We start from the raw sequence: 15,953 nt of genomic DNA on the forward strand, positions 1-15,953 counted from the left end.
CAATGTTCCCAATGTTGGCGTTATTCGCACCACCACAAACAGTGCCGTTCGAAACCCGTGTGTGCCAATTATGCCAAAGATAAACATGAAGACCAGTGCGACAGTTCACCCCTGTGTATTAACTGCAAAGAACCCCATTCATCTTTATCAAAAAATTGCCCCCGACGTAGACTTGAATCAGCCATACAAAACAAAATGGCTGAAGAAAACATTTCATACCACGAGGCAAAAAACAAACTACAAGGGATTTTTATTCCCAGCCCCACCAGGGAGGAAGTTCTCCGCCCAAGATTCACAGGTGCTAATTTCCCCCCATTATGTCTTCCAAGGTCGGAACATTCGGTGGACAACACTAGACTTGACTTGCCCCATTCTACACAAACGGTCAATAACTATCAGATATTGAATCATACGCAATTGGTGCTCACAAGGGAAGAACCAGTATTAGAAAATACTTCCCCTACTGATGCCATTAAACCACCAAGGTGACCCAAAACATCCAAAACAAAAAGAAAAGACGACCATCAACCCCGCAAAACGTACTCTAGCAGGAACTGGTATGACGATGATGAAGTATTAATCATGACCTCCAGTCCCACCTCCGACACAGAAAGCAATTATTCCAAACCGATAGGACAAAATGCCCGGCCCGCTGCTTTGACAAGTAAGAGGGAGATAGATAGAGTGAATCCTGTTCGGCCACCAACAAATGTGTTCTCGAATAACTGAACCCCAGCGCATATACCAATAGAGCACAATCTTATCTACAACTCGATCCTAGACATGATTCCCAATTTATGGGACGTGGTGCGCGAAATGGAGAACAAAAACCGTCGCATTCAACTCATCAAACAAATACAATCTCTAACATCTAATCTCCTGGCTATCATAGAATCCACACATTGACAGAACAAGGTTTCCGATAGATACCGGAAATGGAAACAATAGTACAATGGAATGTTAATAGCTTCTCCGCGAGAAAATTTGAATTACTAGACTTAATTGCTGAATATCAACCCCAAATTCTCTGTTTACAGGAAGTTAAAGGTACCAAACGTGAAAAGTATCGGCTTGCACATTATAATCTATATGGTACACCAACAACCAATAGGGGAATGGTAATATTCGTACACGAAAAAATTCAACATACAGAAGTCCGGATTCCGAATGACATAAGATTAAAACAAGATTTCCAAGCAGAAATAGTAGCTATCCGCGTTTCTATCTTCTTACAAACATTCACAGTCATATCGATATACATCCCTTCCAATACTAACTCCCAACGCATACGAGCACGAGACCTTCAAGAAATGGTACAACACGTTCCCGGACCTATTGCCCTTTTAGGTGACTTTAATGGACACCACTCAGCGTGGGGGGACAAACATAACGACAGACTAGGTAACGCAATTGACACATGGATCACTGAGAATAACCTCATTCTCTGTAACGATGGCACCCCCACCCATTACCCTCTCAACGGAATAATCCATCTTGCATAGACCTGACGATAACGTCTCCGGAAATATTCCCTCAGTTCGCGTGGCATAAAGATGCAGACTTACGGGGCAGCGATCACACGCCCATTCTCTTAATCAGACGTCGTCACAATCTCCGACCCCCAGGCTTGGCTAACAGCCAGACACCCCCAGTACAGCGATGGAATAAAGCCTCCATTAACTGGGATGCGTTCAAAGCCAGGTTCTCACGGATATACATGCCAATTTTATCATTCCGAAATATCAACCTAGTTTACTCCAATCTCATCGGAATGATTACGGTCGCTATGGACCACAGTGCTACTCGTACCCGCTTTAGTATCCTGGCCAGATATCCATCCATAAGTTGGTGGACGAGAGATTGCGAAACCATTAAAATCAGAAAACGACAACAACTCCGAAAATATGAACGACACCACCTCCGAGAAAATTTGATTGAACTAAAACGCCTACAAGCGAAAGCAAAAAAAAACTTACCTCCAGGCGAAGAGAGCAGCATGGCAAAACTTTTGCAATACATTAGATTGCAGCGATAGCATAAGCTCCATTTGGCACAAATTTAACTCCATTCGCAAACCCACCCAAAGTAAGGTGAAAACGCTAGACCGAACCTGGGAAAACGACTTCATATCTTTATTAACACCCCCCTCGGTTAGCTCAGGTTAGAAACACGACGAAAGATTAAACGCAACATTCACAGATGACTTTCCCGCGGTAACCGCATTAGAACTCACAAATACCTTGGACTCCCTCAAAAATACCACACCAGGATATGACGGCATTACATATGACGTACTTCGCCACTTGCCGGACGAAGGTATCCATCTCATTGTACAAATTTACAATGAAATATATCGCACCGGTATTATCCCCATAACCTGGAACAATCATATCGTAATTCCTATCCTCAAACCATCCAAACCTTGCAACAACGCACAATCGTATCGACCCATAGTATTAATTCCAGTACTCACCAAACTTTTTGAAAAAACATTACAACATCGAATAAACTGGACCCTGAAAAAGCAACAATTTTTACCCCCAACACAAATGGGATTCAGGCTCAATCACGGCAGCCAAGATGCCGTATCCACTGTCACAGTAGCAATACAAAATAGTCAGATAACTAAGGACTATTGTTTTAGCCTGTTTACAGACATTGAGAAAGCCTATGATTCGGTTTACATCCCAATACTATGCAATGTATTAGACAAATTATCAATACACCCTTCCGTTGCTAATATTATCTGGAATTTATATAATGAACGAAATCTTGTATTTTGGTTCGATGATCGAGTGGACGGGGCCAGAAAAGTACGAACCGGAATACCACAGGGGTCCCCCCTCAGCCCCCTACTATTCAATATATGTACCCACCACATCCAAAAATTAGATCTCGCTGACTTTAGAGTATTACAATACGCCGACGATTTATGTTGTTATAAACAAACTTCTGATGCCACTGAAGGCATACTTGCTCTAAAAAGGGCTATTACAGTACTTCGGGATAACCTCTGGAGTATAGGACTAACCTTCTCACCCTCCAAATCAAAAATCCTAATTTTCAATCACCAACAACCTTTAACTTATCCAAACAATATACCAAGTATCCAAAATATACCTCTTGTAGACTCCTATAAATATCTCGGAGTTTTTTTTGACAGAAAACTAACGTGGAGACCCCACATTGAATACCTCAAAGTAAAAGGAAAAAAAATTATTAACATATTACGAAGCATATCCACCACTAAGTGGGGGAGTCATCCATACATTATGCTCTTATTTTATAAAAATTGCTTTCGATCATTATACGATTACGCAGCCCCAGTATACGGTGGGGCAAACACAAAAACCATGAACTCGTTAGATATCTTACAACGACAGGCTTTACGAACGTGCCTCGGCCTAATGCCTTCCAGCCCAAACGTGAGTGTCTATCTCGAGAGTAATGAACAATCACTTACTCACAGACGAAAAAAACTCACGGTACAATTTCTACTCAAAACATGGGCTATACACCCCCACCCATTCAATAGAGAATTTGCCATCCAAAGACAATGGGAGATAATAAAGCGTATAGATCACTCAACCCCCCGATATTATTTCTTATACTGCTATTTCATAGACACAGAGGCCTATCAGCTGTCATTTACCCACGACCACCCACTCATATACCAATTAAATATCCCCATAGAGCCAAATCTAGATATCCATTACGTCGACCGTGGTGAACATGGAAAATATCAAGAAAGATGGCTGGAGTCGACATTAATAAACAAGGATGGATCAAAAGACGATACCGCAGTAGGTTCTGCATTTTATATCCCGTCCCAAAACATAATTAGACAATTTAAATTACCTCCCGACGCGTTAATTTTTACGGCGGAATGTTATGCAATATATAGAGCATTACTTCATATCCTCGCGTCGGGCCTTCCACAATGTCTTATACTGACCGACGCCTTGAGCGTGCTCCAAACGTTGTCAAGAGCAGGCACTGCAGCCTACAAACTTACGATTTTCCCTTATCTTATTCAAAGTACAGCGTTACGGCTCTGAAAATGGGGACAAGAAGTGACATTTACCTACATCAAGGCACATTCCAATCAAAACAAATCTCACGACTTTGTAGACATCTACGCAAAGCAAGCTCGGACACTCGAACACGTAACCCCCTTACGCTTGCCTTACAAAGACTTGCTCCCTCGCGTAAAAATGAAAATCCAACACGAATGGGATGAATGGTGTGCACACAAATTACAAAACACAACCACCTATAAGTGGAACACGCACATTGGCACAAAACAACCTTGGTATCAATCTTGTGAAAATGCCTCGGGCCGTGATTGTGTTCACCTTGAGAATGCGCACGGGTCACGTTCTGGTGAATCAACATTTGGCAAGGATAAATGCGGTACCTATAACTTCCTGTCAATGCGGAGAACCCAGCCAAACAATAACGCATCTGTTTTTCCAATGCTCCTTACGACAAGCCCATCGGGAACAGTTGTATCAAACCCTACTTCGACTAGCTGTTCCATTTCCGGTGTCAATCCCAACCCTGATAAGTCAGCCTCGAGCTCCCATCATGTGGACGCTATATAGCTTCGCACGAAAACACAGCATCTCAATGTAAACAAAAACAATAAGGAAGATCACAGTGTAACATACCCAACAGGATACCCTCCCATAGTGAAAATCACGAGTGAAAGTGAAAGTGTATTGTGCAGGTGCCATAAGGAATAACAACAGGAGACAAGAAGAAGTCGGATCAAATAAAGCGGTCCCGATGGCTAGAAACCGCAAAGGATAGGCGGTGTGAGCCACGATAAAGCAAGCAAGCCTCCTCAACGCATCAAACGTAGCCTCCCTGATGGCGCAGTGGTAGCGACGTCGCCTTGTAATCAAGGGGTCCCGGGTTCGATACCCGGTGGAGGCACAAGTGGTTCGGATCCCACTTTAAACTGTAGGTCCAGTCCCGATTAGCCTTACTGTGCATAAAGTGGACTTAAAACACCAAATCAATCAATCAACGCATCAAACACTTTGGGCAGACATTTCATCGTGTACCATCTGGCAGTGACTGTTTCGTGTTCTTCAAGTGGAACTGTCACAATGTGCCCAGAGAAAAAAGAACAGATCATATTTTTCCCAACACTTCTTGATCTCTTCACTTTTGTTGAAGGATCCTCACCAGAGAAGACCCAGACTGATGACTGCCGCTTCGTTTCAGGATCATATTGGTATATCCAGCTTTCGCCACCTGTTACAATGTTAAAAATGTTTTTTGATCTTCCTCCACTGAATTTGTCCAACATTTCCTGGCACCAATCCACTCGTGCCCTTTTCTGCTCATTTGTTAGGTTGTGGGGGATCCAGCGACTGCAAATCTTCCTGACATGAAGTTTTTCATCCAGGATCTGGCTAACTGCTGCTGATCCAATATATTTAGGCTTGTCTGAATCTGCACATATGTACATCGTTGATCTTCTCTCAACATCTGTTCAACTTTTGCCACATTTTCATCTGTTGTGGCTGTTGCAGGCCACCCTGAATGATCTTCATCTTCAAGGGAGTCCCTTCCTCTCCTAAATTCTGCAAACCATCGATAGATGGTGGCTTGTGAAGGGCAAAGAACCCCAAATGCACGTTGCAATCTTTCACGACACTCACTCTTGCCTAAACCAACGTTGAAGTCATAAAAAATCATTGCGCGGAAATGCTCTCGTTTCAGATCCATCCTTGCTCGAAACGAAACCTCAACTGCTGCTGTGTAAACTATCATGCTGACTCAGTCCATTGTTGGAGCAAGTTGAAACTTGCAGAGTTTGCTACTGAAAGCCAATCTAAATATAGAAACACCAGCAGCATGTTGCGTTGGCTTATTGTTGTTGATTCTCAAAACATTCAGAGTGGCCACACATTTGAGTAAAAACAAAAGTCCATTTGGTAGCAGAGCTGCTTATAAAACTGATATGAATGACAGGTCCCATTACTTGTAGAGTGCACTTCTTCACTACATAATAGTTTTTCTTGTATGTATGCATTGCTTGCATTGTAGAAATATTTCTCTTGTAGTTTACGGTTATTACAAGCATAAGAACACACTTTTTCGTTGTGACATTGGAATGTACATTTAATGAATTCAAAATGAGGAAATCTCTACCAGATGTGGAAACCGCAGGAATATATAATATAAGTTGCTCATGTTCAAAGGATTATGTAGGACAAACAGCAAGAAAAATGGCAATAAGATGGCACGAACATGATTTGGACATTATCAATCTAAACCCAAGAACAGGATTGTCAGCTCACATCATCAAAGAGAAGCATTTGATTAACACTAGAAGCGCCAGGATTTTTTACTACCTAGAAGCGCCACCTCCGGTCATAATGACCGGTATTTAAAATTTGACGATTTCTCAAAATTGATATTACCAATAATCATCTTATTACTAATAAAACAAAATATTTTGTAAAAAAAATACAAAAATATCATGAAACCCAGCGATTTTTAATTTCCATGCACGAATTACAACAATAAATATTCATTTTCTTCAAGGAAATAAGTTTCCGTTATGAAATTTCACATATTACATTTTTTTTCATTTCAGTACCTTTTCTACACCAGAAACACATTTTCCACAAACATATTTGTTGCACATTGAACAAATGTCACTTGTTTTGTTTTCATTGCACAATGCCACTTGGCATTGGCGCCTCTTTCTGGAAACAGAGCCACTTACATTCCGTGCATGTGATATTGATGTTGACAATATTTTATTGGGCTTTGCATTCAAATGTCCTTCTCTCAGTTCCTCAGCTAATTCTATCAAAAAGTTATGTATCGTAACGTTCCTCCCCGTGACTGCCTTGTAAACTACCCATGCATTTATTGCTGCCAGATCTAAGATATTGTAAAACACATGTACCGGCCATCTACGTGATGAAGCACAAACTGAATATTTGCGTGCCATTTGATCAACAACATCAACACCGCATTTAGCTTTGTTGTAATACTTGATTGATTCTAGGAGTTTCTTCTGGCTTTGCAAATCTACTTCTACATCTGAATGCACGGAGCTTACGAGTAGAACATTTTTGTTTGGTTTAGCTTGGTATGCACACAATGTAATGTCCCCCTTATTTAGCAAACATGTTTCATACACTTGTGTTCTAATGTCCAAAATTTCATTAGGAATACCTTTCTATTTTTCTTCATAATGCCAATTAGGCTCGTCTTCTTCTCCTTTAGCTTCTCAGGGAGTTTTAGCAATGTGAAATAATTGTCAGAAGTTACATTTCTACCTGCATTTAGATAAGGTGAAGTAATTCTCGATACAACATTTTCAGGTACAGTAACATTATCATTCCTTGATTCATCTTTCCCAAGGTATGGAGAGGCATTGCACATGTATTTGGAATGTACGTCCACTAGCATCCAAAATTTTGTAATCGTTCAGATCTGGATGATTTTGAATCGAATCTAAGATATTTCATTATTTCCATGAATCTGTTTTTTGATATTGTTTGTTGAAAGAAAGGTGGCCCCCAAAGTAGTTTTCCATAAAAAAAATCGTAGTCTATAGAACTGCACCCATACACTCCTCTAGCATATAAAATAACCAGGAAAGCATCAAGTTCTTGTAATAACAAACGCCAGTTGGGTTGCTGGTTTCGAGCTGCTTCTTCTTCCGTACACTTCTGTATGTGTCGAAGCATGGAATCGTCTACAGTAAGATCTAGGTCCTCGACATCGGATTCATTTTCACTAATCTCCTGTAATGCTTCCAAATATTCCTCTGGACTGAGGACACATTGTCTAGGAAACATGCTTACAAACTGCAGTGTTCAAACGAAACTGAGTCTTCACTTTCTCATTCTTATCAGCTTCGACAATACGCCAACATATATGGGAGAGTCCAAAAGAGGAAGGAAGAATAGGGGTGGAAACTGTAAGTGCAACGTTCCAACCGAGAAGTGGTTTTCCATTGAAATACATTAGCGGTCAAAATGACCGGCAACGGCGCTTCTAGGTAGAAACACAAATATTTCCATTATTATTATTTTTTTTTGTAAATAACGCATAGCAGTAATAATGTACTGCAAATTTTAGGAAAAGTCACAAAATATCAATGCACGAAGAATTTTTTTTCTGTACAAAGCAGAAATTGAAATTTGAAAAACGGTCAAAATGACCGGCTTGGCACTTCTAGTGTTAAAAAGGGAAGGGTTTTAATAAGAGTGATGGGGATCATAGATTTGAATGTCTGGGAAGCTTCGTTCATTGCAGAAGAACAATGGAATAAATTAAATAATGAAAATGGTAACATAGACTCACTATGGAGTTTTCATTTTCACAAATGGAGTAAGCCACAATCTTTAACATTTAATGTAACAGAAAACATCAAGAAACTTTGTGAAAGCAACGATGACTTTGAATTACCTGATGATGTTTTGGATTCATAATTTTTAAATAAAAAATAATGTGATCAAATTTTTTTTATCTGAAATAAAAATAAAACAGACTGCTTGTTTTCACAATTAAGTTGCTACATTACAAGAACGTAACATTGACAATATCCATTGTATAACGGATTCTTTTAGTTTAAAAAATTGTTAAACATTGTTATAACTGTATCTTTAGTCAAACTAAAAAAAATGTCTGATGAAGGGTGCGTGTGTTCTCCTGAAACGTCACAACAAAAAACTGTGTTCTTATGATTGTAATAACCGTAAACTACAAGAGAAATAATTCTTCACTACAGTTATAGATTTCTTATGCGGTACTTTAAATCACAATATTTGGTGAAGATTGACCAGTAACTAGTCGATGTGTGACTCAGTAGAGGCAGCATCAAATCAGACAACTATCAGGGATCAGTATTGGAAAATTTTATATACACACTCTATCAATATCAGTTAAAGCAAATATTGATAACACAATTTCATTATTAACAGGAGCATTTGGTTTATATAAATTTTAAGTTAAAAGGCAAAGCTTCCTCCCACTCATTGCAACATGCTGTGAAAGAATATGAGGGAAGTGGAGGAAAGGACTTACACATTCACAATTTCAGCCATTTGTGGAGGTGATGTGATCAGCAGCATGCTCTAACTTCCTTTACACCCCACCCTTCCCCACAAGGTACCCATTTATTAGAAGCTGGGTGAAAGTTAGACCTGCTCCATGCAAGAAAACTACTGGAAAAATTCCAACCCTCATAATTGAACCTGGCTTTCCCACATTGCAGTCAAATGCCGAACAGGCTAGACCACCATGGCAAAATAAATTTTCAGTAACCAGAAAACAGTTAATTCTTGTATGTATCAGTAAGTTTATGTTACTTGCATGTAAATTTTATCTTCTCACATATATATTTCATATTATAACACCATTAAGCCTTGTTTATATGATAACCAAAAATTCAATATGCTGACCAAGGTGAAATTTATTTTATTTTAAAACATAAAGTAAATGTTATGTTTCAACCTTCTAGCAAGTTCTTCTTAAAACTCTGTACCAAATGCAAATGAAATAAGGTACAAAACAGGAAGATATATGTACACAAAAATCACTCCCCTCCAGACACAAGATTATTAGAAAGTTGTTTATCTGGAACATTCCTTTCCAGGTGCTCCAGGCCTTACTAGAAAGTTGAAACGTAAGGTTTAGTTTATGTTTTAAAATAAAATAAATTTTGTCTTGGTCAGCATATTGAGTTTTTGATTATATTTCATATATTTCAAACAGCTATAAAGCATTTCAATATTAAATTCTATGTCCAATGAAATTACATTACTTTGCACAACATGAAAACTAATGTATACTAACCAACATTAAAAGGATATATACGATTCCAGCCTTGTGCTCCAAATTTCCTTCTCTCTGCTACAACAGCATGAAAATAACACAATGAGAAAAGAATAGCCTTGAATTCAGCTTCTTTGCTGCACATCTCTAGTGTTTCTTGGTTGAAGTTGTCCAGAGCTTTGTGCAAATTGGCATTCATGCCTGTTGGAGGCTCGTTTGTTATCTTAATAGATGATTCCAATATCCCCTGGAAAATTCATGAAAGCATTCTGAACATAAATGACTTATAAACGTACTAAAAATTACAACATATCCCTTTCAAATAATAAATGTATTACGACATATAATATTTGTTCCTTAACTGTTATTTTACTGCCAATAACAAATGTTCTATGATATGTTACAAAGTTGCACACATTCCATGACGAAAGTGAATGGTTCATGGACTTGGACATCCTTTATCAATATTACTTACTTACTTACGGTCCTGTTCACCCCTCTTGAAGGTAGGGCCTTGGTAAATGTCAGCCAGCAGATTCTGTGTTTTGCAATCTCTTTGATCTCAATCCAGCTCTTCCCTTGTCTCTCTGCCTCTCTTTGTACTATACTCCTCCAGATGTTTCTGGGTCTTCCTCTTCTCCTTGCACCTTGTGGGTTCCAGTCTAAGGCCTTTCTTGCTACGTTTCCGTTGTCTTGTCTCAAGGTGTGTCCTATCCATTTCCATTTCCTGTATCTGATATTTTTATGCACTTCTTTTTGATTAGTTCTTTTCCATTAGCTCCTGGTTGGTTATTACTTCTGGCCATCGAATTCTTAGGATAAATCTCGGACATCTATTTATGTACACTTGAAGCTTATTTCTTATACTTTGAGTTTCTTTCCATGTTTCACATCCATCGAATAAAACAGATTTTACATTTGTATTAAATAATCTGATTTTTGTTCTGATGCTTATTTGGTAGGATCTCCATATCGATGAGAGCATTGAGAAAGATGTTTTTGCTTTCATTATACTGGCATCCACATTTCTTCTGACCCACCTGACGTGGAAATAATGCTCGATAGACAAATTGTTTAACTTCTTGGATGTTTACGTATAAGGTAATTAGATTATTATAGTATGTCATTCAAACATAAATTACTTTATCCAGACAAGACTGTTGTGTTAAAAAGTAACATACAGTTTTATGCTGGAAGATTGTATGTACTGTGAAGTTATCAGTGTTTCAAAAGCAAGACCCATTGGAATAGCATTGACAGAGCCAGTTCCACACAGGTAAAACAGCTGAAGTGAAAAATCATGTGAACCCAGAACTTTTTTACCAGGTCAGGTTGGTATGCCAGAGACCTGGGGTTCCAATAATAGCCTAGCCTGCATTTTTCACTTAAATTTCTCTGTAACCTTTTATTGTATTTGCAACTTTATAGTAGAAATACGAGGAAATCATTAATAATTTTAATAATAACAGTTGTTTCTTCAAAGGCAGATGTTCTTGAATATGCTTGAGATTTCAATGTGCATACAGTGGTTTAAAGAAATACTTCCTTTATAGGGCTTTAAACTAGTAGTTGCACGTTGTATTAGACTGCTTATATACTTTTTTCAGGAGCCAATAATAAAAATGAGATGAAATGCCAGTCACAAAAATAGTTAAAGTACAAGACACTGTGATTCTTTGAAAACATCAAGTAGACAATATTTATGTCATTATTGTTCTTCATATTATCTTTATTATAAGATTATCATACAAGCACATACAAATTCTCTCTCTCTCTCTCTCTCTCTCTCACACACACACACACACACACACAAAGATATACACTCCGCGGAAAAGAAGAATTGCCCCCTAGTGATAAAATCTAATATTTTCTTTCAAGCAGTATGTTTTATTTTTTTGTAATTATTTTGACAATTGTACATACTGTACGTAATTTTAACATTTTCTGATATTTTACTTACTCTAACAATGAAGGTAATAATGAAGAAAGCAACAAAGAAATCGGTTAGTTTATTAAATTGTTAAGCTGTATGGCCTTTCATGCCTTCCACTATTGTTTAGTTACCTTTGTTTTGTCTAATGTATAGTTCAATTGTTACATTTGTTTACGGATTGGTTTCATAACCTAGCTGAAAGGTTTCTTGAAGTAATATTTTGGTAGATATGTACGCTAAGAGAGCAAGGGATTTACCTCAAATATCTTTCATCAGACTTCCTTATACAGATCTATTACCTAGAGTTAAAATTAAAATAAAAAATCACTGGAAAATTTGGTGCAAGGAATAATTGACGATGGTAGATCATACATATAGATGGCTGGCGGAATTTGATGCAAGACAACCATGGTTCCACAGATGTTCTCTTCCAAGAAAGGTTATAGTTTTTATTAATAGATTGCAAACTGTTCACGTACGCACACCAGCACATTTAGCGAAAATAGGTATTATACATCAACAAAATTGTACATGTCGTAAAGACAATCCAGATTCCCAACATTTATTTTTGGGATGCGATCAATTCTCACACCAACGTAATATACTATATACAAATATGATACGATTAAAATTCCATTTTCTATATCTGTACTTTTTCTTTTATCTGATTTATCCACACCAATTATTTGGATTTTATATGGATACGCACGAAAATGTCCAATCAAAACATAGACAGAACATAGAATGTAGAAGTGTAAAAATGAAGATTTCTCTCGTGTATAAACATCTAGCAAAAGCTGACTAGCTTTCTCGTAGACTGTCTACCAGCCGATTAGCTGGCATTTGGAGCGGTGAAATCTGGAAAAAGGTATCGGAACGAACAATGAGAAGAAGGATTGCAGAGATGAAACTGAAGACGAAAACTCCAAAGAAGAAACCACATCAGCATCCCTAAATAAATGTAACAATTGAACTATATCAGACAAAACAAAGGTAACTAAACAATAACAGAAGACAATAAAGGCCATAAAGCTTAACAATTTAATAAACTAACCAATTTCTTTGTTGCTTTCTTCATTATTACCTCATTGTTAGAGTAAGTAAAATATCAGAAAATGTTAAAATTATGTACAGTATGTACAATTGTCAAAATAATTACAAAGAAAAATAAAACATACTGCTTCAAAGAAAATATTAGATTTTATCACTAGGAGGTGATTCTTTTTTGCCGCGGAGTGTATATATGTATATACACACATATATACACACACAGTGGAACCGGCCTCCCCGATGGCATAGTGGTAACGTTGTCGCTTTGTAATCAAGGGGCTCAGGTTTTATACCTGGTGGAGGCACATAGTGATTTGGATCCCACTTCAAACTGTTTGTCCAGTTCTGATTAGCCTTCTATGCATAAAGTGAACTTTAAACTGAAACCAATTGAAACCAAAATCCAACACAGTGGAACCCCAATCTTACATTTCCGGATTTTACATTTTCCTGCATTTTAAGTTTTTTTAGCTTGGTTCCTTGAAAAACATAAAATTGGGGTTCTACTACATATATTATTGATGATTGAAATAAAATTTGAAAGAGTCCATATCTTTGTAGGTTTACAGTTATGTAATGGTTTACAAGTGTTGGCTTTAATGATGTTTAACCATTTTCTCTTGATATCGCCTTCAATTAATATTTGTTCAATCTTTCCTGATAAATCGTGATAAACTGAGCTTCTTCATATTAACTGTAATAAAAAAGTGGTTACACGGACCATTTGCACAAAGAAATTTAAAAAAATGTAAATATTAACCTGAGGAATGATGTGAGCTGTAGGAGTTGCTGCAGGTTCCGCACTCATGAACAAACGGTACGCATCATGAGAACCATCACTGTATTGTTCCAGCTTCTTCTCTAATGATGGCAGCCACTTCTTCACCAGGTGAATGTTCTGAAATACAATGCATTTATGATTATACTCAAATATTATAATTCAAATCAAAATTAGTTTAAAACCTTCCACATAAACTAATTCTATTATTGAATTATCCCCTGTTAAGTAAAGTTCCAAATAATATGTATTATATATATATACATATATTTGGTGCATTATGATTTAACATATTGAATACGAGGGTAGGTTGATAAGTTCTCAGCCTACCTAGGTTCGAATGCAGCAATATATAAATGTTAGCTACCCTCGTGAAGCTTAGAATGTGTGAATCTACTATGCAAATTTCTGTTCGTAGGAACTTTGTTTTTTCAGGTCCAAAGTGAGGATGGCAGCTCACATTTCAGAAATTAGCAAATTTGAGCAGGGCACTTTCATCAAATACCTCTTCCTGAAGGGGCTCCCGCCGAAGGAGATCCACAATGACTAGAGGCACATATTTTTGGTAAATAAAAAAGCAAAATTTCGGTACAAAAACGGAGTCAATTTCGGGTTCAAAAGCGGTAAATAAAATAAAATATCGGTGTTATAGCGGTGAAAAAATGGATGAAAAGTGGTATATAAAAAGACACATTGGTTTTAAAATTGTGCATATAATCCTAAATTTGATTTAAAAACTACACTTATTCCACAGAATTAACATTTTTGCTTCTCCAATATTAACAGCATAATTAATCAATTTTCCGGGAATTGCATAACTCTCAGGGTAATTCAGACTTCAGAAGGTGTCGGGTCGGTGAATAAACCCTGAATTTCGTGTTTAACAGTTAATTTCGCTTTTTACAGTTCATTTCGCATTATTTCATGACAATATGGTCACAAAATGCATCTCACACCTTTCAAAAACATGAAAAATTAACAATACAATGTTTTTTTTTCAAATTTCGTTTTTTCGTTGAAAACGAAATATGCATGCCCCTAACAATGACCTTGTCATGACATTGGAGGACAAGGCACCGTCATATGCCACTGTGAAGAAATGGGCAGTTTGGGCTGGAGGATGACCCAAGGTGGTCCGGCCGACCAATTTCTGTGACCACCTCTGAGATGACTGATGCCATTCACTGGGTGATCCTCGACAATCGCCGAATCCTGCTCAGATGGATAGAGGAGGGACTGGGCATCAGTCATGAATGGTTGGTGAAGTTATTCATGAAGACTTGGGAATGAGGAAGGTCGCGGAAAAATGGATTCCAAAACATTTGAATGCCGATCAAAAGCGTGAAAGGGTGGAGGCAAGTAGGGCAGTTTTGGCCCAATTTCAAGCAGACAGTGTCACTTTTGTGAAACGACTGGTAACCGTGGATGAAACCTGGTTGTACTTCTATGATCCCATGACAAAACAGCAATCAGCAGAATGGCGACAGCGGTCCTCCATGTACAAAGGCCCTAGCTACGATCTTCTGGGATTGTGATGTAATCCTATTGGTCGATTACATGAAATATGGCAAAACCAGCAATGCAGCAGCATATTATACATTCCTGCTTGACAAACTGAAGGTGGCATTGAAGGAAAACTGATGTGGAAAGCTTACGAAAGGGGTAATCTTTCTCCAAGACAATGCGCCTGCACACAAGGCACATCAGACAATGGCGAAACTGGAGGACCTACGGTTCCAGACACAGGAGCACCCACCTTATTATCTGGATCTAGCACCTTCGAACTATCATCTGTTCGCAGATTGAAAATGGTCCTAAAGGGAACACATTTCGATGGTGCAGATGACACCATTTCTCACACACAGGCCTGGTTTGCAGAGCAATCGGCTGACTTCTATTTGTCTGGTCTACAGGTTTTGCAGCAGCGATGTGAAAAATTTGTTGCACTAAAGGGGGATTTTGTTGAATAAAACCACCATGCATACCTGTTTTCTTGGCGAGACTGAGAACTTATCAACCTTATTGTGAACTTTTTGATTCCTCCATCATACAATTTTTAAAAATAATTTTAGAGCATGCAAATTTGTAAAGTTTCAAATCTAAAGTTCTCTTTCAAATTTAAAATATTAGTAAATGTTACTGATTATTTTTTCAGCAATTATAATATTCATTTGCTTTACACCATTTGATACATTACACAATGTAATAACTATGCTGTGGCACTTTTTGTTTCCATGCATGATAAAATGTGACTATTTTTTTTTTAAAAAAAAGAAAACTATCAATGGCATTTTATGGCTGTTGCTTGAAACAAAAACCTTCAACTTTTGAACATAATAAATCCATTTTCAACATGCTTTGCTCAAAGAGAAATTATAT

The 15,953-nt window shown here is 37.8% G+C and overlaps 1 protein-coding gene across 2 annotated transcripts in view; it reads right to left on the bottom strand.

Annotated features, from left to right (window-relative positions):
- Dhc93AB (Dynein heavy chain at 93AB) overlaps nt 1-15,953 on the bottom strand; it is a 584,738-nt gene that overhangs the window by 42,579 nt on the left and 526,206 nt on the right. For both annotated transcript variants that reach the window (XM_083127975.1, XM_083127974.1), the window contains 2 exons: nt 13,557-13,694; nt 9,835-10,060 (listed from right to left, as the gene is read on the bottom strand). In XM_083127975.1, coding sequence (XP_082984101.1) covers nt 9,835-10,060; nt 13,557-13,694 — 364 coding nt within the window. The remainder of the gene's footprint in view (nt 1-9,834; nt 10,061-13,556; nt 13,695-15,953) is intronic.

The sequence above is a fragment of the Lepisma saccharinum genome, chromosome 9 (assembly GCF_977018435.1).
Source record: "Lepisma saccharinum chromosome 9, izLepSacc3.1, whole genome shotgun sequence".
NCBI classification, from domain to species: Eukaryota; Metazoa; Arthropoda; class Insecta; order Zygentoma; family Lepismatidae; genus Lepisma; species Lepisma saccharinum.